General features: G+C 40.6%; 1 protein-coding gene across 1 annotated transcript; it reads left to right on the forward strand.

Annotated features, from left to right (window-relative positions):
- Positions 1 to 452: 452 nt before the first annotated feature.
- On the forward strand, positions 453 to 26,390 carry DYNC1LI2 (dynein cytoplasmic 1 light intermediate chain 2). The gene is made up of 12 exons (XM_019008039.2): positions 453 to 571; positions 977 to 1,093; positions 7,232 to 7,462; positions 13,613 to 13,779; positions 14,119 to 14,212; positions 14,826 to 14,961; positions 15,281 to 15,392; positions 16,050 to 16,109; positions 16,762 to 16,803; positions 17,215 to 17,332; positions 18,273 to 18,389; positions 23,407 to 26,390. Exons 2-12 carry the CDS (start codon positions 1,006 to 1,008, stop codon positions 23,511 to 23,513), a joined length of 1,272 nt encoding a protein of 423 aa, XP_018863584.1. The 5' UTR covers positions 453 to 571; positions 977 to 1,005; the 3' UTR covers positions 23,514 to 26,390.

Genomic DNA, 26,390 nt, shown 5'->3' on the forward strand with positions numbered 1-26,390 from the left:
GCGGGGGCAGCGCTGGGGGGGCCGGGGGTGAGTGACGGGACCCCCGCGGCCGCAGGGACCGGAGGGCGGCGGTGAGGCAGAGCGGGGCCCGGGACCGCAGGGGCGTCCGTGGGGCCGGCTCCGGCAAAGGCGATCTCGTGTTTCTTCGGCTTTTATTTCTAACGAACGCTTTCAAAAATACTTGTAGTGGCAGAAAGGCGTATGTCGAGTACAGCAATCGATTGTGATGAGAGTTAGTTGAAAAGTAACGTTCTGCAGTATTGTGACCCCTTACAAGGGAGGGGAACTTTAAATGTTCCTGCCTGTGGTTTAGGAATCACGAAAGCTCTACTCTCGAAGGTGGGATGCTTGTGGTGGTTCAGAGTGCAGTTGGCCTGTGGCTGTGACAGCAGCCCTGCTCGTACACAGCCCGCATGTGCCGGGCCGTGGGTGCGGATGTGCTGAGCTCATGGTGCTGTCACAGCCGGGATAACGCGGCTGCTCTGCTGCTTCCCCAGGTCCTCCATCCTCAGCGAAGTCTCCACACGGTCCAGATCTAAATTGCCATCGGGCAAGAATATTCTTGTTTTTGGTAAGTAACACATGCAGCCAGCTGGGTGTAGGTTTGCTGAGTTTTTATCTGTAGAAACAAAGCATATTTCAAGCACTGGTTGGAGCAAACTGACGCATGGGTTCATTACAATTGGGTTATGTAATTTGATCTGTGGTCTTTGTCCTTATAGATCTAGTTTCTCTTTGATTTCCACTGTTAGATTTACAGCCTATTTTAAGTAATAATAGAGAACAAGACAGTCCTTCTTTCTTATTGTTCTGGTATGAGCCATTGGATTTAACTGAAATACTTGAAAGAGAACAGTAGATAACTGTGATTCAGAAGTGTACTTGTTAATTAAGCAAGTTGTGAAAAAAAATATTTTCTATGAAGCCTGATGTAATTCTGAAGGTGTCTTTTTTTCCTCTACAAACTTACTGGCAGGTGATGATGGTTCAGGCAAAACCACACTTATGGCTAAAATACAGGGAGCAGAGCATGGCAAGAAAGGAAGAGGACTGGAATACTTGTATCTGAATATTCATGATGAAGACAGAGATGGTAAGTTTGTTTCAAATGCAATCTCTTTAATTAAGTAGCTGCCATGCTGTTTTAATAATTGTGGTTTGATGAGTGCATTCTGGGCTACGCCCCAGTGGCAGGTTCAGCATGGTGCTGGGAGTTTTGGAGCTGTGTCTGTTTCTGTGGAGGGAAAGGTTTCACAGTCAATGTCCCTTCTCCCTCCTGCCCCCTGACAGCCTGACCTGTTCCTGAGGCAGGGCAGCTCTGGGGATCCCTTCATTGCTAGGGGAGATCCCTTTGCAGATGGTGACTTTGTAGCAGCTGCAGTAATGTTGCTGTGGCTACTGTGTGACTAGAGAAAGGGAGGGATACATCCATGAGAATTTCATGCTCAGCCTGGATCTGCTCGCAGGGGTTTGGTGTTTCTCATAGGGGCTGTGTGTGGAATCTTGATTAGCTATAACAGAGATTTTAATGTTTTGCTTAAGTTGACTGAGTGAAGAACGGAACTTAAAGTCAGGATTAGTGTTTCCTTGTCTCAAGTTGGAGCTGGTCTCTTAGCCCCTTATCTTTTTGCTGATGCTGCTGATTGCTTGTCTCTACTGTATGGAGGGAGATTATGACAAGAGACCATTTAAAAGCAGGCCTCATGATCAGATTACTTGTGTTTTTGGGAAGGATTGGGACAGGAAGAGATTGGGAGTGAGTTTGTTATCTTTGCTCCTATATCTGCCTCTGTTGATCTCATTTTGGGCAAACTGCTAGACCTCCTTGTGTTGGTTTGTCTTTAAAAATGGGGAATGTAAGTCTTCCTATTCCTGACTTCCTTCAGAACTCAGAAGCAGGAAGCAGTAGTGGTGGTCCATCCCTGTTCCTGGGAACAAGCAGACTAGGAAGATCCTATAATGGTATTTTAAAACTGGAGATGCACTGAAGGCTTGCAGGAGTGATTAAGTGCCATATGTGACTGGTTGTTATGGAGATTGGGCCTGCACTCACGTGGCAGGAAGCTGCCTTTGGATACTAAGTTAGGCACAATGAAAGGATGAGTACATTGCCACGTCTTCCAGGGGCCTCCTTGCAGTTCCTAAAAATCTTTTGGGCTGTAATTTTAAGTGCTGAGCCATTCTTTGCTTCTTCAGGTTCTGGGTGTAAGTGCTTTTCCACCGTGCACAATCTGCTTTAGTTCTGCACAGACACTTCAGAGGGCAAAACGCCCTTATGATGGGGAAGGCTGAGACAGCCTGTGTCATCAGGCCTCTTGCAGCTTCAAAGGAGATGCTATTACGAGCAGAAGGATGTTTGTGCTATTTTTTCCTGGTGTTATCTATCAAACCTCAAGTATATCTCTACACTGGAAATATTTTGGGGCTATTCCTGAGTGGCTGAAAGTGATAAGTATTTGAAGTGATTAGGAGAGGCCTGTCATAAGAACTCAGGCAGTGCTAGCAGGAAAAAAGAGCTTTTTGACTGACTACAGGCTCAGCTGGCCAATTCAGGTCTTCATGCATCCTCTAATGGGTGTGTTAGGAGCTAATAATACATGCCTTTTTCCTTTCTGTCTCATTAGTGTCATCCACAAGCAAAATAAATAGCAAAGTGGGTCAGGACCTCCCAGCAGGCAGAGATAACGCTCTTTCTTCTCTAGGACAGTTTTGGATTTGGTTTTTAAACTCTGTGTGCTTCAGATGAGTGTATGCTTATATACAGATTAGGGAACAAAGCCTTTATAATTGACCCACAATTCTGGAAGCCATAAAGAGGTTCAGAGTGGGCATTCAGGAGCTCAAGAGCAGATGAGTGCTTCTGAGGGTCTGTGCTTTTTATTAGACTCCAACCTAGCCAAGACCAGATCACAAGGATTTCCAGGGGTGCCAGATCAACACTGGTATCTGAAACTCTCCAGTGGAGTGAGATGATTTCAGCTTTTTCCCAGGTGATGGATTTATTTGCTCTTTGTCTTATTCTTCTTCATTTCAGATAAGTTTACTCTGTCCAGGAGAAATATTTTCCTCATAGTGCTGACTCATTCATTATCTCCTTCTGTCTTTCCCTTGGAAACCTTAAGGAAGATCTGTGTTTCCTATGCTGTGGTTTCCCCTTTCTCTTCAAGGGATGTTTGAACCTGGCTTCTCCTTTATCTAAAGTAGAATTTTTCTGGATTGCTGGATGCAATCTTAGTTTATAATTACTTTCCTTCTAAAGATCAGCTCAGCAATTAAATTGTATTAAATTTTCAGTTTGTAGGGAAGTTTAACAAATGCCCAGGAGGCATCTCTGCTTTGCAGGCCCCTGTGGTAATCAGAGGTGTCCATGGACTGTGTAATTTTCCCTGTCTCCTGCTGGGATCTTGGCAGCTGGATGCACGTGGGCTCTGTGCTGTGTCCAGCTGCTCCAGCTCTGCCAGGTGTCACTGCTCACTGTGACATGTGGCTTTGGTCCCCAGGGTTCGGGGTCCCTTAGATTCTAAGTCTGCTACTGAATCTCTGTCTGAAAAGTCACTTTCCTAGGGAAAATATATCTTTTTATTTTAAAGATACATTTTACTTCTGTCTCAAATGCTGCCTAGGCCAAGCCATTTTCTCAAGAAGAGGTTTGGAGAGACCTGAGAAGCAATCCTGCGAGAGAGAGGATTCTCCTAAATCCCCAGCTACATTATCCTTGGAGCATATGGCTGCTCCTGCATACATGACACCATAGTTCATCTGGATGAAAGCATTTATAGCACTGCCTGCAAACTTAGCTTGGAATATTAACTGATTTTGGGGCTCAGGCCCCAGAGTCCTCCATTAGTGGAATTTCTCAGGGAGTGTGGCAAGTTTCAATTTTTTGCCTCTTTATGATGAACAGATTTTTTTTTTTGTCTCTACTGGTTAGTCTGCTTTTGAGGACTGAGAATCTGAATTCGTAGGAGGTAGAAGAGAAGCTGTGCATAATTTTCCTAAAGGATCTGTATTTCCAGAGTAGCTTTCAGAGGCCCTTGCAGGGCTAGGGCAGAGGTACTGCGGGGATGTAGAGCAGAACAGGGAGCCAGCCTGCATGGCCTGCTCTGTGCTGTGTGTGTCAGCTGGAGCCACAAGCACCACAGGGACATTTCTGACCTGCTCAGACTGCAGATGCATCTCGCCTGTGCCCAGTGTGCAGGGAGGAAGAACCATTCTGGGGTTGCATTCTTGTAACAAAATCAAGCAGTCTTGGGTTTTGCCTCAGGTTTGGACTGGCCTCAGCCATATCATATGCGTATTCCAGCTGAACTGGTTGTTCCAGATTGAGCCAAGTCTTGCTGCTACACTGGTTTCTAATAGGAAAATTGTCTCTTTTTTTTTTTTTTTTTTGTTAACATATTTAAAATAGTTCTCTTGAAAGTTTTCTCCTTTTTTGCTTCTCTTCACAGTTTGAGCAAGGGATATCTAATTGCCATTGATATCTTTTGAATAGATGCAGATGTAGTTGCTGTTCACAGAATCAACCATGTGCAATAAAATTCATCAAAGCTGGAAAATCATCTTCAGGACTAAAGGGATAATGGAATATTGACAGGATTTAGAGATGTGATTTTAGCAGCTTTTGTAATAGCCTGTAATAAGTAGCTCCTGCTTTTCCAACAGGATCTGGTAATTGTTTGCTCTGTTTTTGTATGTTATGTCATGGCCAGTAAGAAGGGCCCAGTTAACATGGGCCTCCATAAGTAGGAGCTTGATGTGGTGCTGACAAAGCTGAATTTACTATCAAGTCCTTGCCAAATTGTGAGCACCCAGTGCTGTATTTTTAAGTGTGTTTTATGTTTTAGCAAATGTAAATCACAAGACATTCTTCTGTCCTGTTAGAAAGGAGCAAAACCTTTCATTTTCATACAAAGTTACATTTTTTCACCCAAGTACATTTTAATGTGAGTGCAAGGCTTCCAGGTTTCCTGGCAGATTGATTCTGAGTTCAAGCTATATTCTAGTTCCACCTGTATTCTAGTTCCAGTCTGCATTCCAAATGTTAAAGAAAAATTAAATCCTTAAGGGGAGCAAAGGTGCACTACAAACAAAATAACTTTAACCTTAGATACTGAATTTAAAACATGACTTAGAAGCAGTGAATTTGGATATTATTATTATTAAGTTGCATTTAAAATGCTGAACTTTTTTATTTATTATTTTTGTATTATTAATTTTTGTTACTTGCCAAGGTGTGAAAGTCTTTTCTGCAGAGTATTCACCACAGGAGAATCCATCAGTGCTGAGGAGAGCTGTAAACTTGCATAAACTATGGATAGATTTGCATTAGGTTTTCAAAACTTCCATTCATACTCCAAGGAGACAGTTGTACATACACACAGTCCCTGTCTATTAATAACCTTTAGCTCATAGAAAGCTCACGGGGTTTTTATTTACTGGGAGGCTGCTGCTTTAGGGCATGTACCCAGGATGTTTCTAGAATGCAGAGTCCTGCACAGATGTTTCATTTACTGTTGTGTAATAGCAAACACGTAAATGTGTTCACATTGTGTCCTACCTTGCTCTCTATTTTCCCAGACCTCTCCTAGACCCTTCCTCTGTCCTCAGAGGTCTTTGGGAGCTTTAGATTCAGACCTCCAGTGCTGTGGGAATCCCTGTGATGCCGGTGATTGCTGTCCTGGAGGGGGACAAGGGAGTGGAACAGTGCTGGGTGTGCACAGGTGCATTTCTGAGCTCCACCCTCACTGATCGCTGGAGAGTGAATCGAGGGGTGCAGCTGGCAGTGAGAGGAGCTGTAAGTTCACAGCGTGGCTCTTGGCCTGTGTGTGTGATCACTGATGTTGGAATGTTTTAGGACAGCCCAACAAAACTTAGAAGAAATGCTAAATGTAGACTGCCCACATACAGCACCTTGATGAGAGAGATGTCTGAAACTGGGCTGCCCAGTAATTTTGTCCAAGGCCTGATTAAGCAGGTAGGATATATATATATATCTTTCCTTCTTCCTGATTTCTTAGCCAAGCTTTTGCCTTTTTCTGAAGTCAGGAGGGGTGGATTCCCTCCTAGAATAAAGTTATGATAACCATAGTAACTGGATTGATTTTGTGAAGCTGAAAGATTCAGGACACAGAAGTACAGTGAAGCAGGGTAATTATGAAGCTCAGTAGCTACATTGAAAATCTGTGTTCTGCAGTGGCTGGTTTGCAGATCTGTATGTTGCAGAAGTCACATACTGTGTATGTAGTGTAGGAGAGACTCACTGTTCCCTCTGGACAGCTGGAGTAAAATAAGCTGTAGTAAAATAGGGAATACTTAGGGTGAGGTACTAGGAAGAGTCTAGAATATTGAAACAATGGTGTTGTTCCTCTTCAGCAGAAAGTTCTAAGGATAATGTAATTCCTTCCCTTCCTCCCTCGTGCCTGATACATCGTTTCTGGAGGAAACTCCTTTTTCAGTTCTTATACTCTTGCCAAGAGTTCAGTTTTGGGGTAAAATGCCAGCTGTCTGACCCAGCTGATCCCCCTCTACTCTGCCTTGCATTCCAATGAAGTATGCAGCCACTATCAAAAACACCTGGGGGAGAAACACGAAAGCTGCAATACCAGATCATTTTTCCAGTGCTCATGCTGTCAGGAGCCTGCAGGAGCCAGTGTTATGTCAGTGTGAGATAAGAGCAGGTGGCACAACCTTGTTGGGAAGGTGGGAAGTTCATCCTGTATTTGCTCCTCCCACTCCTGTGCTAGAAACTTAAACTGCTTATTGCTGGTATCTTGTTTGCAGCTTATTTCTGTTGGGAGGCGTCTTGAGTGTGTGAAACCAGCTTATGTGTCTGGGAGACACCGAGGGCAGTGTTCATCCCCTGCTGGACTGGAGCAGGGCCACCCCTTTGGGCCTGCACTTACACATCCCCTGTGTTCTGGGTTCACTCTGCATGTTTCTAATGCAGGACTGTTGTGCAGCGATTAAAAACTGTCCTGACAGCTGTCCTGAGTAAAAGCTCAAGAACAGAAATGATTTTTTTAAAGGAAAATGTTCTGAGCCCAGGAATGAAAGCATTTCTGACTAATACAGGCATTTACACAGAACCTGCCTGTTAAACAAGCAGGCAGAGTGTGCTGGTAAGCTGGTTCTGCTCCTTCCACTGAACACTGATGCTCTCACCCAGTCACTCCCAGCCTGGCAGTGCAAACCCTGGCATCTGCTGGATTCCAACTGTGCCTTTTCCTTTCAGATCACACTCGTTGCAACGTTTGGATCCTGGATGGAGACTTGTATCACAAAGGGCTGCTGAAGTTTGCAGTTTCTGCCGAATCCCTGCAAGACACCATCGTGGTCTTTGTTGCAGATATGTCTAGACCTTGGACTGTTATGGAGTCTTTACAGAAATGGGCCAGTGTCTTGCAAGAACACATTGATAAGATGAAAATTCCTCCAGAAGAGATGAGGCACATGGAGCAGAAGTGTAAGTCTTTGTGCATCCATACATTGCTGATGGTTTTTTAATTAGCTCTCACAACTTTTGATAAATTTCTTTGGGTCAGTGTTTTAAGAATGGGTTACTCTTATGGGTAACTCTGATGGGTTCTTATAGATAAGAATTACTCTTAGGTTGTAATTGCAACTCTAATTCAAATAGACTGTATTAGGCTTTAAAGCAGCTCTTCAAGTTTTGCTGACAAAACATGAGGTAAATTATTGGTCTAGATCCTGGGCAATAACGAGATTTTGATAATTTGATTTTTAAAAAGGGGAATAAAAAAAATAATATAATGACAGATTCACTTCTAAAAAGACAGTGACAAAATTCAGTGATGAAGTGAGCTGTCTGCTTGGCTGTGATACCTCAGCCAGGTCCCATTCCCATACTGTGCTTGTCTTACAGAAGTCTCTCTGCCTTGTTTTTCTGGTGGCTCAGGCTGTGAACCTGGTGCAGCTAATTGTGTCTCACTACAGCCATTCCTACCCTGTGACTTTAGGAATGTTGTATAAATGAACCTTCTTTCCTGGCGTATCCATGGCAGGAAAGAATCTACCATTGGCAGACAGTCATTGTTGCAGTATTGGATCCTGCATCTGCTTTAGTAGTGTTGTTTGTTTAGTAGTTAATTTAGTTAGTAGTTTAGTGTTGTTAGTTTAGTAGTGCCAAATGTTTCTTGAGATTTTTTTTTTTCTGTTTTCATATTGAATTACTCCAAAATAAATTCCTTTAGTGGAAAAGACCTTAGCAATTTCCAGTCCTTTCAGATGAGGTAGATTCAGGCTGATCCTTTGTGGTTGCTGCTTTTGCTCTGGGCTGGAGTGTGGAACCCTTGCAAATATGGTGTGGGAGTTTCCTGAGCCACCTTTAGGGAGCAGTGTGATCTGTTTGACCAGTGAGCACTCAGGTGTATTTGTATAACTGATAATCCTTTCTGAATGTTAAATATTGTGTTCCCAGAAGCCTCATGCCTACAGCATACCAGCTGGAGTTTAACCTCAATAATTAAAACCACCCAGGTTTGATTATCAGGTTACATTTAATGAAAAAGTAAAATATGAGAGTTTTTAAGGGAAAATGATTGGTTGGTTTTATGTGTGTCAGAGATTTTTTGGGAATGGGAAATGGAAAGGCAGTTCCAGTATCAAAATCCAACAGCTAACCCAATTTGCATGTTTCTGAGATGCAGAAAATGTGTCTCAAATCCAAATAAAGAGGGAGTTTGTGCACTTGAATTTTCCTTTTGAAAAGAGAAGCTTTTCAGCCTTCCCTTCAGAGTGCACTCTGTGAGGGAGCTGTGGCAAAGCTCGAGTGCCCTGTCTGAGGAGCTTAGAGGGATTTCCAATAGTGGTATCTTAGAGAATTCTAAGTTAAAGTATCATAGAAACTCCTGGTTTGTTCTGAGCTCTCCTGGAGTCAAGGGAAGAGGAGATGGGAGAGGGGCTGAGCTCCCCCTGCCTGGCTCTGGTTCCATCCCCTGGCTCAGCTGTGGCACACAGGGCCCTGATGTCTTCAAATTTCCATTTCCTGTTCTCAGGCCCTTTGCAGGACCCTCATGTCACCTGGGGCCAGCTCTGTGCTCAGGACTTTGGCCACCATGGCCTGTAATTCTGAGGAAAGGCCCATTGTAACTGTGTCAGGGTGATGCACTGGGTAGAGCACAAGTGCCTGGTGAATGCCTTGGGACTGCTGCCCATCCTAAAGCTACACAGCAAAGCTCTCCTTACTGAAATCCTGCTGCCTGTGCCTCCTGGGGTATGCTGCCACTTAGAAAATGAAGTCACTGGGTTGCAACAGCCCAAATATGTAAAAACCAGGATAATAAATTGCTCATGAGGCCAGTTGAAACATAGAAATGGAGTGCAGAGTGATGGAGTGTGCTGAATTTAAGCCCCCTGCAGCATAAGAGCACGTGGATGGATGTGTTTGCTGACTTCACCTGCAGACTATTCCCGTACTCCTGCTCCTCCATCGCAAGCTGAATGTCCACAGTGTTTTCCCTGGCTGTCACACTCAGCACCAGCAACCCTGGGGAAACACTGCTCAGCCCTGCCCTACTGGCATCCACTGGAAGTGCTGCAAGACGTTCTTTCTCCATTGCTAAGATCCTAAGAGTTTCCAGAGATGCCTGTCAGCTCACCCATGTCAGTGCAGTTGGACTTTTCTTGACTCTTCTGGCAGGGTTTGGGAGGCCTTTCTGCACCCAGCCCTTGCTCCTGTGTTTGCTGGTTGAGATTCTGACTCTTGGCTTGCCTGGGTGGGTGAGAAACTTCCCTTTGGAGTTAAAGAGCTCCCAGAATGGGCAGCAGGACACACATGGAGGCAACAGGCTGCTTTCTTGGGAATGTACCCAGAGCATTGCCTGCCTGCACTCCCCCTGTCACTGAGCTGCTCTGGGGGCTCCTCTGCTAAGAGCTTGGCTCGTGTGAAGTCAGGTACATAATGTCAACTATGGACATTTAATTCAGGTTCAAATGTGATAAATCATTATTTAAATAACACATATTTGAATAATTATTTCAGGGAAGATGTGAATATTACTCCCTATTTAAGACAGCAGAGGAGATAAGGTGGCTGTCAGGAATGAAGAACTGCAGAAAGGATGTATACTGGTAAAATGGCAATTACACCAATGACCTCTGGGGTGTTTGAAGCTAAAGAATTGAAACACAATAACATGTTTTTGCAAACTGTGTACTATTCCATTCAAGCTGAATTGGTTTCAGGTTGTCTGCCTTTTTGTTTTTTGGTCTGGCATGGAGCTGAAAGATTTCTTAAGCTAAAATATTTTTTAAAAATTAGTTTATCCAGGTATCTTTTGTTTAGGAATTCTTTTCACAAGACTAAAATTTTTAATGATCAATAAAGATAGGGCACAAAAAACCCAAAATTGATTGTGAAAAGCTAAAGAGTGTAAATATGGAATGATTGCCTCAGAAAAATATTCTTAATTTTTCTCATTCTGCTGTTCAGGGCCTATGGGATTCATCCATTAAATTGTGGCATTTGCCTGCATTTCCACGTTGCAGTTAAAGAGCACTCCAGGCCTGAGCATATTACTGTTGCTGGAATAATCAAACCTAATAATTGTGTATTGCTGTCTCAGTAGTGCTTCCAGTCAGTGCATGTCCTAAGTGATGCAGCAGTTTTTGGTGGAGTTACCTTGCATGTGAACAACAGCAATGGGAGCAAAAGTTTGCTGGAACCTCACTTTCATTTGCTGTATTCAGTGCAAAACTAAAGAGCCACAAGTTTGGTAGATGAATCAGCACTCTGTAGTGTGATTTTAATGGCACATCATCACCTGGTGAGAATTTCTTAAGCATAACAGGCCATTCTGAATACTCAGTGTTAGTGAGGGGTGGCAGAATATTACAGATTTCCAGAGCAACTGTTGTTTTTCTGGCTTCTTATTTTATGTGCATCAGCTTATGGGTATTTCCTGTTGAAAAACCTTAAACCAAAGTAATTTTCACTACTTCTTAATAAAGAAAAGAGTTCTTTTCCATACCATATAGAAGATGATTCATCAATTAGAACTGTGTGGAGGAGATAGTATTCATAGCCCACTAGGAGGAAAAAAGGAAAAATAAAAGATTTTCTGGGCTATTTGGGTGCACAACTTTATAGCCATTAAATATGGATATTTTATATCCAGTAAAAGCCTGAGAGTGGAGCTCAAATGAGACATAGCTGTGAGCAGTAAGTATGAAATTGCTGTGTGTCAAAGAAATGTTTTGACTGCAGTGAGCTACTTTATTACCTTGTTAGAGTGCAGTTTTGTTCATCAGGGCCTGGGGTCCAGGTTGGATATCACAGGACTAAACCCTGGAGGGAATGGGGGTTGAGTGGAAGCCTGGAGCAGTGTGTAAGAGCCTATTGCTGACAGGCACTCACTCTTGCTCCTGAGTTGAAGTGGCATCTGTGTGCTCTGGCTGCTGCAGTCGGAGGTTCTTGCTCTGGCAGGTTGTTTCTGTGTCCCACTGGGCTGTGTCTGGCAGGGATTAATGCCAGGCCAGCTGCATCCCTGGGAACCCACAGAGAGCTCAGCTCCACATGGAGGGGTTTTCTCCCTCCACGTGTGAGGTGTGGCCTTGGTGCTGCTGCTGGGTCCTGCTGACTCCTGGGGAGAGGGGGAGCTGGGATTGTGCCCTTCATTCCCATTCAGCAGAAATTCATGAGGATAAAATTCATGAGGATGAAGCCATCTGACGTTGCATTTGTTCTTATTTACATTTCTAAAATTCTTAGAGCATCTTGTGTTTTCTCATGTTGTCAAGTGTTACTCTTTTTGTGAGAGGCCTTTTTTCCCCAGAATTGAGGGGTTTATGCTCCCAAGCATCTCAGTAAAGAAAATATTACTTTGCTTTGATATGAACAAAACCCAGGAAAGGAATCTTGTCTGATTATAATGCTGTTAATTGAGAGCTGTATTGTCAAATAGTCTTTTCTATGTGATTAAGTCAGAGAGGCTCATCTGAACCATTGTGGGAGATGCAGATGGTGTTCTTTAAACTGCTCTTAATACACTTGACCTCAATAGGAAATAGTAATGGGAAAGCTAATAAAGTAAAGAGGTACTTCAAAAAACTCTTTTTCTAGTTAAATGCTTTTGATAAAAAACTCGTGGAATGTGCAGAATGTATAATGGAATTTTGATTTGCTGTAGCTGACCAAGAAACAGTCCTGGAGGAAGCATCCTTTGGAGCACTGCTGTTTCCTCTCCACAAGAAGGCACTGCCTCCCCATGTTAAAAGCAACTGCATTTCATTTTCATTTGTTTGTATTTCCTTGTACCCTGGCATATATTGAATTGGTGATTGGAAATCTTATAGTCTATATTTAGTTTGGGTTTTTTAGGCTTTTCTGTGGAATGGAGCCCTTTTCCACAAGAATCACAGAGTTTTATATTTCAGTTAAGCATTGTAGATGGTGCAGCTTTAAACAGAAGAGTTTTCTGATTTGTTCTTCCTTCCACGCACCGACATACCATTGCAGGAATGGTTCTCATTTTGAAAAGATACCATGACTTCTTTTTACAAGGTTTGTATAAGAAACTTGCCTGAGGTTTTACCACTTCCTAAAGCTCAGGAGGAGTGCAGTGCACTCCAGTTCCTTCTCAGAACACGGAGGGTGTTCTGAGCAGTCTCTCTGTGTGGCTGGGCTGGAGATTGGTGGCTTTTCCAAGTTCTCCTCACTGTCCCTACAGTCACTCTGCTGCTCCCACTATTTCTAAAATAAAGGAGCATTTGTGGGAGCAGATCATGGAGTTTGCTTGGCTCTTTCCATGAGGGTTCCTCATGGCTGAGTGAGGAGGAGGAGAGCCCTGCCTGGAGCAGTCACATCAAGGACACAGATTTAGTTGGTCTGTGACTTTGGTCTTGAATAAAAGACATTAAAGTGTAGATTGTAGCCCAGATTTGATAAAGCATATGTGGGCTCACAGTGCATTTCCAAAATGAACTTAATACTATTCCTTAGGTGCTTCAGTATTGGATAGGAGTCAGGACTATTGGAACACTCTTGCCATAAAATAAAAGTACTAAAAACATAAAAAGCATTTCGTTTCCTCTGGACCTCACTGTAGTTTTCCAGAATACAACTCAGTCTCTTCAGGTAGCCTGAAGATGCCCTTGAGTCTGTATTTATGCAAGTAGATTTTATATTTCTAACACTGGATGCCTGCAACAGAAATGTAGAGTAATAAGAACTAAAGTAATGTAAGAAAAAGTGGCTGTTTCAGGTTGGTGCTTCCTGTGTACATTTACATTTTCACCATGCTTTCTTCCACAGCAGGTGCAAATTGCAGGGTATAGGCTGTGTTGCTAAACCACATTTATATTTTCTGTTGTCAACTGCCCTATAATGAAATGTTCAGGAATATTTTTTAGCTCTTGCAGATAATTGTGATTCTTTATAATGGCTCCAGATCCCACTTGATTTGGCCTCCTGTAAGTTTTGATGGAGGAGTTATGGTGTTGGAAGGGGCAACAAGGCTTAATTTGCATTCGGTCCTCATGTAATATAAAAATAAATTAAAAAATCCCTTGAGATTTCTAGTTAGTTGTAGATTAATTATGGTTTAGAAAGAACTAGTTCCTTTGTTTTAGCTTAAGAATCTCTCTCTTTTAATAGTTATAAAGGAGTTTCAGGAGTATGTAGAACCTGAAGAAGGGTACCAAGGATCACCACAGAGGAGAGGCCCCTCGTCTGGCCAGGAGGATGAACACGTTTCCCTGCCCCTCGGAGACAACGTGCTGACTCACAACCTGGGCATTCCTGTGCTCGTGGTGTGCACAAAAGTGAGGCTCTGCTTCTCTTTGCTGCTATGCAAGGCTTTCATTACTTCTCTCTTAAAGGCATGCTTTCTACACACATGCAAAATGAATTCTGGATTAACGGTGGAGGGATTTGTTTTACAAGCGAGCTGCTGCCATCAGCATCAATTTTTACTTTTATGGAATAGTAATAACTTTATCAATTATATGTTAATTGCTTTAGTATTTGGTTTATTGGTGTTATTTTAGAACCAGAGACTCAAAATAAATGTGATGGGAGCATGTAAGATTAAGGAAGGTGTTTTAATATGTGCTGTGATTAAATGCCAGGGTTTTTCTGGTTTGTTTTCCTTCCTCTCCCAGTGTGATGCAGTGAGTGTCCTGGAGAAGGAGCACGACTACAGGGAAGAGCACTTCGACTTCATTCAGTCACACATCCGCAGATTCTGCTTACAGTGTATCCTTTTCTGTGCTGAGGAGATTGCCTCTAATCTGAAAACAAGAAGAGATGTTTTCATGTTGAATTGAACATAACAATAATGCAAGAAATTGCTCTGCAAGATTACTTGGTATGTAGTTATTGGTTAGGGTATGTGCTGTACATACCTAACCTTGGGTGGTAGGTATGTGTAGTGTTTGTTTTTTTGAAAGTGTTGACAGATGCATAAAATATTTTATAATTTTGAAATTGTGCATGGGATTTGGACCTTTTGTTCCTTTACAAAGGATTGGTCTTATATTTTGTGTTCTTTCTTGGTTTTCCTCAGAATTTGCAAATTCCATGTAAGCCTGAGATCTCATTTGTAGTAAGTTTTTGACTTTTTCCAAGTGAAGTAGGATGAAATTTTCATGTAAGCCTGGGAGGATGGATAACTTTTGTGCATGTCAGAGAAAAGAACCTTGCCTTGTTATATCTCTTCCACCCCTGCATACTAGGATTCTCTAATTTTGCCTGGAACTACTGCTCAAAGCTAAGTCTAGTAGCTATAAATCTATTAACTCCTGTTTTGAATTTCTTACTATCATTTAGAAACTGTATCTTACCTAATTTTCCTCAACTAGAAACCCAGATGGGGCTGCCTTGATTTATACATCAGTTAAGGAGGAGAAGAACCTTGACCTGTTGTATAAGTACATTGTACATAAAACCTACGGTTTCCAGTTTACCACACCTGCCTTAGTGGTAGAGAAGGATGCAGTTTTTATGTGAGTCCCTGGGACAAGCAGCACAATGTCAGAGGGGTTTTTATTAAGCACTGCATGTAATAGGGATATAAAAATAAATGGAATGGTTTGTTGTTCAAAAGCTTAGTTTGTAAGTCTTGTGGAATCCCAAATTTAAACACCAACTTAATGCATATTACTTTGACTCAGACTATACCATTCCAGTTTTTGTATGCTTGGAATTTAGCTGAGAAATAGGGCTGATCTGTAAGAAAATTGCCTTATTTAATTAGAGGGCATAGAGTAAATAAGGGTCTCTATAGAAGTTGCAGAAAAGGCAAAGCTTTATTCTTTTTTACAGACCTGCTGGTTGGGACAATGAGAAGAAAATTGCCATTTTACATGAAAACTTCACAACAGTAAAACCAGAAGATGCATATGAGGACTTCATTGTAAAACCTCCTGTAAGAAAGGTAAAAAGGGCTTATTTCTTTCTGTACCCCAACAAATAAGTAGAGTTTGCTTGAATGGCTGCTAAGGACTATTAATGTTGAAGAACTCCAGATACAAATTTTTTAATTTAAACTTGTAAAACATCAGGCTTTCTTTTATTTAAAATACTGCAAGCAAACCCAGAAACCTTTCTCCTTATTGAAAGAAAGGCAGTCCAGGAATAGCTATTTTACATTTACCAGTTTTGCATGTGTGGGGCAGAAACAGCCCCAGAAAATGGAGAATTCTTTTGTAGGACATTTCCATTTATACTCATATGGCTTTGAGGTTGCCATGCAAAGGTAAAGCAAGGTCATCTCAGGTCTTTGAAGAGATGCTGATGAGATCAATATCCAAACTAAGAAAAAGGAATGTGGGTACTTACCAAGTGCTCATCTCTATAGGACAGTGCTCACAGGCTGGCATCACTGTTCATCTGCTCCAATATTTTTTATTTTAAATTATTTTTTAATGGCAAGTTCTTAATGTTAATATTATTTTAAATGTGAAAGAACAGTTTCAAAAAAAACCTAAACAATAGTCTTAGAGATTTGCCTCTCCTTTTGATCACCAAAGCATAAAACCAGTTATGGTAATTCCAGTTTTTAGTGATAACAACAAAATGTTTTGTTCAACAGTTAGTCCATGATAAAGAGCTGGCAGCAGAAGATGAGCAAGTATTTCTTATGAAGCAGCAGGTAAGAATGGAAGAATGAAAATAAGTCCTGTTTCTCAGCTTTGCAAATTCAGATGTAATTGTGAAGTAGAACTTTATTCTAGCAAGTGCAACCAGGAAATATGGTCACATATCTGGGCAAGTTCAAGGGAAGATATACTGAGAATAGAAAGAATTTACATGTCAAAGGAGAAGAGGAAGAAGAGACTTTTTATTTCACCACAAAGTTGTATTGATCTGTGAAATACTCTTAAAAATCCTCTTAAAACCTAACATCTGAGCATTGCAGTTTCCTTACAGCCAGAGGCTTGGAAGACTTTACAAATTTGGCCATACTGTAACTTGTTATTTTCTTTATTGCTCTATACTTTAAAAAATAGAACAATTCTTCCCTATCCAGGTGATTATAAATGTCCTGGAGGTTACAGACTGGGGTGTCTGTGGTTCTGGCTTTGAGTTCTGGACTGGCTGTGTGAGACAAAGGCCCAAAGCTTATTTACTCCTTACAGTCAGTCCTCTAGAGGCAGAGTGGGGAAGAATGGAAATATCAAAGAGGAATCCTGTAAATATCGGGAAAAAGATCAAATAAATTTATGGTTACTCAGCCTCACTGTATTTTATTCTTCTGTATTCTTTGAAATATATTTAATATGCTTAATATGTTGTTTTTGCAGTCATTCCTTGCCAAACAGCCAGCAACGCCTACAAGAGCATCAGTAAGTAGATCCAATGAAAAGAGTAGGAGGTGTTTTGTTTCCTTCAAGGGAAAAGGGAATGATTCTAACCTGCAGTGGTCCATTTTTTTTATATTTAAATGTACCCTACATAATGTCCCCAAACTGCAGAAAGGAAATAAATAATGAGGCAATATTTTTAAATGCTGCTTATAAATTCACTGTGGAAACATTGGATTATTGAACTGAAAATTTCCTGCAGTGATTCAGCCTTTCCTGTAGTAGAGGCACATCCCCAATATAACTGATGTTTTGGGTGCTTGTTTGTTGTCTTTCTCCAGTGTGCATCACTACAGTGCCAATAAAAAGGCTGAAAAAGTATGTGATGTTAAACTTGCTTAATGTAATTAATCCTTTGAAGTTCTCTGATTTGTATGATTTGGACTTTTTAAGGAATCTCCTGCGAGAGGCCCTGCAGGATCCCCAAGAACTCAAGGCAGAGCTGGTCCCACCAATGTACCCAGTGCCTCACCAATCACATCAGTTAAGAAACCAGATCCAAATATTAAAAGTATGAATGAGCATTTTATTCTTCTATCATGTTATTTTCCTTAAAGTGAATCCTCTTCTATAGAAAGATTTGGGGGATTTATTCACTAATTGTATAGTTAGTTTAATAACAGAAATGCATTTACAACATAACTTTGGATTGACATTTTTCTTTTCTGGTCATTTATACGACTTGGAATAGAGTTCTGTTACTGCCAAGCAGTCAGACAGAGGTCAAATGCATTCTAATTTCCTTAAATTGCCTCAATACATTTATTATGCATCAGTTGGGTTATTAGGGTGGAGACTGCTCTGAACTACAGTTTCATACTTCATATCACTTATTCTGGAATCCACAGCGAGCCTTGTTCCACTAAACTCTTTCTGGAATGTCATTTGCTGTAGCAGTCACTTGGAAATGAGATCTTTCCCAGAGATGCAGCTCCATGGTACTTAGGGGTTTCTTTCCCCTCTGTGCATTAAGAAGGTCTGCAGGGCCAGTGTTGTTTTCTGTTGTGTGCTGTAGGGCCATGCCTCACTTCCAGGGGGAAAATACCCTTCTGGATCCTGTCTTATTGCTGAATTGCCAAGTTTTGATTTGTTAAAAGCAGTGTGGCATGAAAGGCTGCACTAGAACATCTGTCAGGTTGTTAATGGGCTTATCAGTCTTTGAATTTCGTGTCCATACTTAATAATCTTGCTCTTGGGTTTTGCATTTATTAAAAACTTTAAAATGCACAAATACTTTGATTAAAATTTCATTACACCCCCCAACATGCAGGAATGTGCATTCAGCCATCTCTGCCTATGCCATGGTACCCAAAGGACTGGGGTCTTCAAACTGAGGACAGACTTCCTCAGAGCTGAGGTTTATTTCCTTGGTTAGGAAGAGATTTTAATGTATGTGAAAATATGTTATCATTTACCAGCTCTAAGTGATCTGTATTTGTTTTTTTCTTTAGATAATGCTGCAAGTGAAGGTGTCTTGGCTAGTTTCTTTAACAGTCTCTTGAGCAAAAAGACTGGCTCTCCTGGAAGTCCTGGTGCTGGAGGAGTGCAAAGTACAGCCAAGAAATCAGGTATTGGACATGTTATTGCAGAGTGTTTTTAATAGTTTATTTGGCTTCCTGGTCCATGGGTATGTCTCTTACAATGGTCAGGAAAGTGACAGACCATGACAGATGACTGTACCAAAATGTCTTTAAAAGAGTAACTAAACTACTGCAACTTCACAACACCAGGGCTTCTGTTAAACCTGATATAACTTAATTCTTTGAGTGAGGTTGTACTGCTGGGATTTCAGTGACATTTGAGTCTTGATCCTATGCTGAAAGTGCTGATTTCTTTTTCAGCTTCAGAATTCATTCCCTTCTTTTCTTTATGCTTCACTGTTGCAAGAGATTAAGTTTTTTGGGATTGGACTGGAGTTAGCACTGAAACTATTGAAACTTCCCCAGAGTTCAAGCTGAAATGAATTACTCCTTGTGACAGCTTGTTCACTCATTAATTATTTATTATTTTATTGCAATCCAGCACAGCTGATAACACTGACAAATGGGTGCCTTCTCTGTCTGTGCTGTGACTGCAATGTGGGAGATGCTTCTGGTGAATAATGCAGCAGTTCAGTGAAAATGAAAGAAACCTGTCAGTGTTTGGTACCTACCCAGACCATAGTGATGCAAAATGCATTTGTCCACCTGACAGACAGAATTTATGGCTTTGATTCTTTGACTATTTCTGTTCAGTACTGTCATTCCCATCACATTGAATGTTCAGGAGCTTTCCTTCCAGAATTCTTGCACTATTAAATTATTGATAGGTACACTGATCCCAAGCTTGTTCAATATCATGGGTTTTAATGGTGATGCCAAACCCACAGTTCCTCATGCTGAGAGAGGAAGGTAAGGACCAGACATTCCAAACTGGAAATGAGAAATATCTGCTGCCAGCCACACTGATGGTTCTGTCAGTCAGAGAGCCAAGGCAGTAGGAGTCTGGGTATTTTTATATTTCTGTTTAATGGGAAGATTTATATATGACATTTCATGTTCTGAAAGTTCAAAAATGCATAGGATTTGACTTAAAGCAAGTCAGGTGTAATTTTTTGTGTGTTTTGTTTCAGCATGATGAATTATGTAATTCTGTCTTTATTAAATTTATTATCTATTAAAAGAGATTATATATGATTTCCATAATAATATTGTTTCCATGTTATAAGAACACTGAACTAATTCTTTCATAATCCAGAATGCCTTCTTCAGTTAAACACTGAAAGGTGTCCCTGCTTCATCAAATGCAGCTTCATGTTTTACTTACCACAAGGACAAAATAACATTTTATGGAAATAGAACTAGAAATATTTTTAGGTGTTATTTCATCCTTGCTTTTTGTCTGAAGCAAAGTCAGTTAGGGAGTACCTGGCTAGTGATTAAAAAGCAAACAACTCAGAAATAAAAGCTGTAATGTCACCTCTCCAGGAAGCCTATTCCAGTACTTAATTTCTGAGTTATTTTGTTCCCTTGCCCAGTGTTTCTGAATCCCAGTACTCTTGGTCTTTGGGTGGTGATGGAGCTCAGTGTAGCCCTTTGTGTTTGCAGCAGTGTTTGGTTTTGAAAGCAGTTCCCCTTTGCCTGTGACTTGTGTGTGGCCTGCAGGAACAGATTTGTGTGCAGGCCGTGTTGTTTGGCTGTGACAGCTGTGTCCCCAGGCACTCTGCTCACCCTGTTGGCTTTGTGCTCAGAAACAGCTGGGGGTGGCAGACAAGGCTCTGCCTGCCCTGAGCAAGGGTGAGCTGATCTGTGCTACAGATGTGTTCTGTTCACATCTCTCAGGGGAACACGGGGTTGTTTTCATCTTTGTGATGCTGAGCAGGATTTTTTGTAACAATTCACCCAGTTTAATACATTTTCTGCCTCCTGGTTTGAGGTTTCTAGTCTGTATCAAATTCCCTCAGTCTCTCAAAAGCTTGTGTGTTTGCTTGATCATTGTTTCCATTCTATCATCATGCACCACTTTGGTAATTTATGTAAATAACTTTTTCCCTCCAATCCTATCTTTCCAAAATCCTTTGTTGTCTCCTCAGGCTCACTTACTTACCTATATGCTCTCTTCAACAGCTGGACAGGGTAGATTGCTGAATAAAAGTACTGACCAGTGCTATGGATAACTAATGGGTAATTTTATGAATTAAAATCCATTAATTTTCCCTGCAATAGCAAGGCTTTTTTTTGTGAAGTTTACTTCTGTGAAGGTGATGTGAGATGTAATATTGACCACTTCTCCCTTCTCTTCAGGACCTGTTATCCTGTCATAGAAATGTGGGTTCTTGGCAGAACTTGTTGGGACAGACCCATTAGTGTCAGCATTAACTTCTAATTGGAATAGATAATTTCTCTCCTGAAACATACAGAGACAGCAATCATACATCTTCCCTTAACTTCCTTGATTTTGATAGACTAAATTAGACAAGTTCTCTTCTAGTCTCCTGCTAGAGGCTGAGCTCTGTTTTCCCCACTAGTTTCATTAGTTCCCATCCTTGGCTTATTGTCTGGAACATGAATGATCAGAATATTGTAGTCAGCTCTGCAGATCTACCTCACTGTAGTGCCTGCTGCAGCAGTTCTTTCTTGGGTGGAAGTGCTTCTCCTGAATGATCTCAAGGTTGGCTTTTCTTGGCTACATCGAGTTGGCAGGTCCCATTCCTTTCCTGACTTTGGGAACAGAACAGTTGGCTTTCACTCACAGGAGAAGGTGCCTGTTCCTGTCATCTGCTGTGCTCACACCTTACATGAGCCAGTGTAAGATTAAACTGTGTTGAGAAGGTAAGGGCTCCTCGTGCTGCTCTCTGAAAAGCTCTTGTTGAGTTTGTGAGGTACCTGGTGCTGGTGAGAACAGAGGAGATGAGCTGTTCCTTTGTGGGAGAGTTGAGCAGAACATCTTGGAGAAAGCATTATTTCCAGCAGCACCCTCTGTGCAAGTGAATGTGCTAAAATTATCTTTGTAGGCATTTCAAGTGTCTAAACTGTTTAAAGAGCCTGACGTTTTCAGAAGGTTGATGACAAAAATATTTAGCTTTAAAGAGACCATCTGTTTCTCTCATTGCTAGGAATAGCCTGAGGTTGAATCATTGAAATTCTGTCCCAGGATGAGAGTGACATTGTGGTTCTCAACAATTCTGGTCAGCCTCATTGATGGATTCATTTCTACTGTGACAATTCTTACCTGAGAAAAAATCTCACTTCTGGGCAGTGTCCATTTTTCCTGCTGTGCAGTGCTTCTTGTTTGCCTTTGTTTCTGGACTCTCTTTCATGTCTAGACTGTGACACTTCAAAAAACTTCAATTGGTTATTTCTGTGGTGGATTATTTTTCTACATCTTAACTTCTATAGTCACACAGTTATTTCATTCATATTCACAAGAAGATTCTTGCAAATTCTAAAGCTGCCTTCCCTCTCTATTCCTGTACAGAGGATAAAGAGCTCAGGTTCCCTGCTCTCACTCTGATCTAGAAAGGGGAATTAATTGTACAGAATTGGGGGCATGTAATTGTCCAGAACACATCTCACTGAATGGGGCCATCAGTCCTTGACAAATGTGTAGGGAAAATGAAAGCAAGTGTCACTCTCATTCACAGTTAAGGGGAAACTCTTATTTTCTTAAAAACAGTTTGTTGTTCTTCTCCTTTGGAAGGTGCTCCCCATGGTGGTAAAGGGGAGTGTGTTCCCCTGCATTGGGAGAGTTTTTCCTGTCCACATGAGGTATTTGCAGGACACTGCTTGGGGTTATTTTGGAACCCTAAGGAGCCAGTTCATCCAGCATAAAAAAAAAGTTATAGTTTTTATTTAGATCTGCCCTTGTTTAAGCAAGGATTTTGTGTGGCCTTTATAGGGTTTTAGATTTTAGGGTTTAGGCATTTTTAACTCCCAGGTGCCATAAGTTTACATGTGAAGTGTTTTGTATTTTAAGTTCTGTTACAGTACATTAATTAATGTACTAATTCCTAAATTTGGCTTAAATGCTCCTACTTTGAGTAAAAGCTGTGTAGAATGCTGTGGCTTATGACTAGTGCTTAGTTCTAAAACCTTTCTAGTGATTAAAGGTAACCTTTTAACTTGGTTATGTCTTTGTACTTTGGAAAAAAACACTTGAATCTTTAACAGTCAAATCTTGCCTTCTTAATGTTTTCAGCATGTACCCTGGAAAAAATCCACCTAATATTTCACACACATTTGAGCTGGAAAACAGATGCTTGTTAAATTCTTTGGCTATGTAAGGAAGCTGTACATGGTTATATAATCTACTTTTTGTCTAAAAATATAGCTTTTTAATCTTAAATGCTTGTATGCTCCATGCATTAGGATACATTGTTCCAATTTTGGTGATGAATTTGTCTGTGGGTTTATAATTTTCAGAAACACTGAAGCAAGCTAGTTTCAGTTAGGGAATTGTTAAAAAGTTTTGAGTCTAATACAGAAACGTAAGATATGCCTTTCCATGAAATACTTCAGTGTGTCTGGTTCCAATTGAAGAAGTCCTTTGAAATGACTACTTGGAGATATTATATGAATATGCAATTCCTGTCCCTGTTTTAAGGGAAGCATTGGCTGCAGACATGAGAGTTCTTCCTGTTAGTTGTTTCATGTTGAAATGCAGTGAGTACAAGTGTGAGTACAAAGTACAAATAAATGGGCTTTTTTTAGCAGGTGTCCTACATACCTTGTGCTTAAAAGTTTGGTTTAAATAAAGTCCTTGCTATCAATGCTAATAATAGAATTGTATATGCTTGACTTTTTACAGAAAATTCCAAATGTGGTTATTTTTAAATCTTAGTTGCTATAAACATATCACTGGTGGTGTTGTGCTTTTTGCTGCTGTGTAGTTCAGCATTTCATCTCTTAAAAGTGAATCAAACCTGAGTATCAGTTTTTACACAAAAAATACCCTGCATTGTGCCAGGCTCTGTGTCCTTGGGGAGGTGACAAAATAATGAGAAATCAAGAATATGTTGTCATCTAAAGGTGATTTATTGAATGCTTGTGCTTCTTGGTTGAAACATTTCATTGAAACTCGATTGCTTTGTGTCCTTTTTCTCTCCAGGACAAAAGACAGTTTTGGCAAATGCTCAGGAGGAGCTGGACAGGATCACACGCAAGCCTGACCCCATGGTAACAACAAACTCTCCTCCAACAGAGAACGAGGCTTGATAGGGCAGAACAATGCAGATGTAAATGACCAAATAACTATGTATAGTGATCTGATAAGACCAGGAATTTTCTGCTATGGCAGATGCTATCAGTTTTCTCGGGGCAGGGGAAATGAGCTTACTACATCATTGCCTTGTCCCAGTAAAAAGTGCACATTCAGGAAGTTTGCATATAAAATCCCTCTGTATAAGATAACCATTTAGAGTTTATATAGGGCAATTCTTTTGGTTTGGAGGTAAAGCAGGTGCAGCTGCATTTCCTGTTGTGAAGAACACAGAGAAGCAAAACGGAGAATTCTCTTAAAAGTACTACTGACTGCACACGAGGCAAGAAAGAGAACTGAAACCCTCTTTCAGAGTTACTGGAATTGGCTACTTGTATGTTTGCAATGCATTATATTCTTGGAGTGGTGGTGGTGGTGGAACAGCATTAACTGGGGGAAAGAAGCCAAGGTGGGGAATGGAGCCCTAAAAGGGGAAATGGATTTGGGACAGCGAGAAACCAGAATGTTGGATTGACTGGAGAGGAGCAATGTTGTCAAATCCTGTGTTTCACAGGGGGATAAATAGTCACTGTTTTTAAAAGACTACTTGACATTGGAGAATTCCAGGCCAAACACTAAGAACCATGGGAATTTATTCTTGTTATAAATCTTGTTTTAGTTTTTAAAGAAGTCTTAAAGAGTGTGGATGCCCTTTTTGGTGTAGCTGACAAAGGGAGAAACTAAACTTGTTTAGCTCCAAGTGCCTGGCACAGAATGTGATGTGTCTTTAGAAGGTGCTTGAACTTATTGTGCACTGTAGTACAAACAGTCACTGTTTGGTTTTATTTGAAAAACAGTAGTTTGGCAATTTGTATTTAATTTTAAATCCTGTTTTCTGATAGCTTCTGCCTTTTTTATGCCAAGAGGCTGGCCTATGAAGAATGGTGGGTGACGGATCATTTTCCCATAATGAAATGTGCTACAGAACACTCTCAGTATTTTTCTTTCTTACTTTTTTTGTAACTAAATATTAGCTGCCAAGCTAAAATGGATTCCTGCCTTACACCTATGGAGGTTTTTAAAAAAAACTTTCAAGGCCCTAGTTCCAACTACATCTGCTGCAGGTGCAGCCAACTCCAATTCTGAAGGTAACCTAAAAAGTATGAATGTGTACCCGATGGATATCCTGAAGAAGTTGTTTTGTGTTTTCCTTCATGTAGCATTTCATTTGGAAAGATGGGTTGTGGTTGTCCCTGTTGCTCTAAGGGAGCCCTGTCCATGGTCACATAAACCCTCATTCTGTACAAACACACACAACTGCAGTGGTTACTGAAATGGCACTTTGATTTTATACATGATATGCTTGTTTTACATGGACACACTACCAGAAATTAAAAAAAAAAAACCAAGCATATTCTGTGCTCTTAATGCTGAAGGGAAAAACCACAATTTGAATTATACAGAGTTTACTTTTTATTGATATGAATTTGTTGTACTAAATCTGATGTCTGGATATAACTTCCCTAATATATATTGTAACTTAAATATACAGAATTAGACTGACCACTAACACAGTGCTGGGTGTTAACCTCAACTCCTGTTACAGCAAGAGGCTGTTCATGTGAGTCTCTCTAGACATCTAGAAAGCTAAGAGTATTTACTTGCCTCTTTGACAAACATTAACATGAATATGTTACTTGTGCCAGTTTTTTTGTTGAAAATACTCAATTTTTTTTATTTTATTTTTTTTTACTTTTTTAAGAAATGGTATGACCTGAAGTTATACAGTTGTCTAGATAACAGTTAGACTGTGGCTGGCTGATGGTGATGCACTTCCTGGTGTAATGGGTGCCAGTTGCAAGTTACCACACCAGAAGTAATTACACACTGTCCTCCTGACACTGAGAAGTGAGATTGGAGACTAAACCATCAAAAATTGGACAAGAAAATTGAAGTGTGTGATTGTAATGGCATAGTTTGAAAACCTCAGTCTGAAACTGCCTTCTTTTGTCATCTAACCTGATAAGCACTTTTTTAGCAATATGGCTAAAACTTACAATTGAAGTATTTTCCAGATGTATAAAAATGTTGAGTATACTAAAACTGATCAAAACTGTTACTGTGTGATAACTTACCAGCTTTGCAGAAAGACGAACCAGGGACAGATTTCCAGTTTCTAATTGCAAGTGAATGCTCCTAGTTTACTGAAGAGAGGTGTAAGTAATGTAGCATCCTGTGGGTGCCGAAGTCTGCTGGCTTTGGTGAGCTGCACAGTTGTTATTCTGGTGTCTTCAAGCATTGGAACCAAAGGCCAAATGCAAACAGCCTTTACATTTTCAAGTGAAACTTCATTTTATTTGCAGATACACTTGTATGGTAGACTGTTTAAACTATTATATGCCTATATTTATATGCATTATAGTGACTGCATCTACTGTTCATGTTTAAACTAAGAAAACAAAAGATGAAAGCATTCAACTTGAAGCAAATAGAAAACTTTAAAGATTGGCCCTCCATAAAAATGCTGTGGTTATGCTGCTTGATTTTAAGTTTGCACTTTTTTTATTGGCATTGAAAAAAGAGAAACAAAAACTGTTTAAACTGAACAGAATTTTGTATTTTATTTAATTTAACTACATTGAAAGTGACTGCTCTGTACATCGTGAACTTAACAATATACATGCTGTAAATGAAAGTTCACTGTCCTGTATACTAAGTTTATTGGTTTTTCTTCCAACTTACAATTAGGGCTGCAAATGTATGAAACAAACCTTAGTCCAGTTGTATGGCTTTAACCAGGTGCAGTATGCAGTCATGTGGAACCTTGCTTTCTAGTGCTGGCAAAACGAGGACGTCTTTAATTACTGGCTTCAATAAACATGAATCCAGACTGC

Source organism: Parus major, chromosome 11, assembly GCF_001522545.3.
Source record: "Parus major isolate Abel chromosome 11, Parus_major1.1, whole genome shotgun sequence".
NCBI classification, from domain to species: domain Eukaryota; kingdom Metazoa; phylum Chordata; class Aves; order Passeriformes; family Paridae; genus Parus; species Parus major.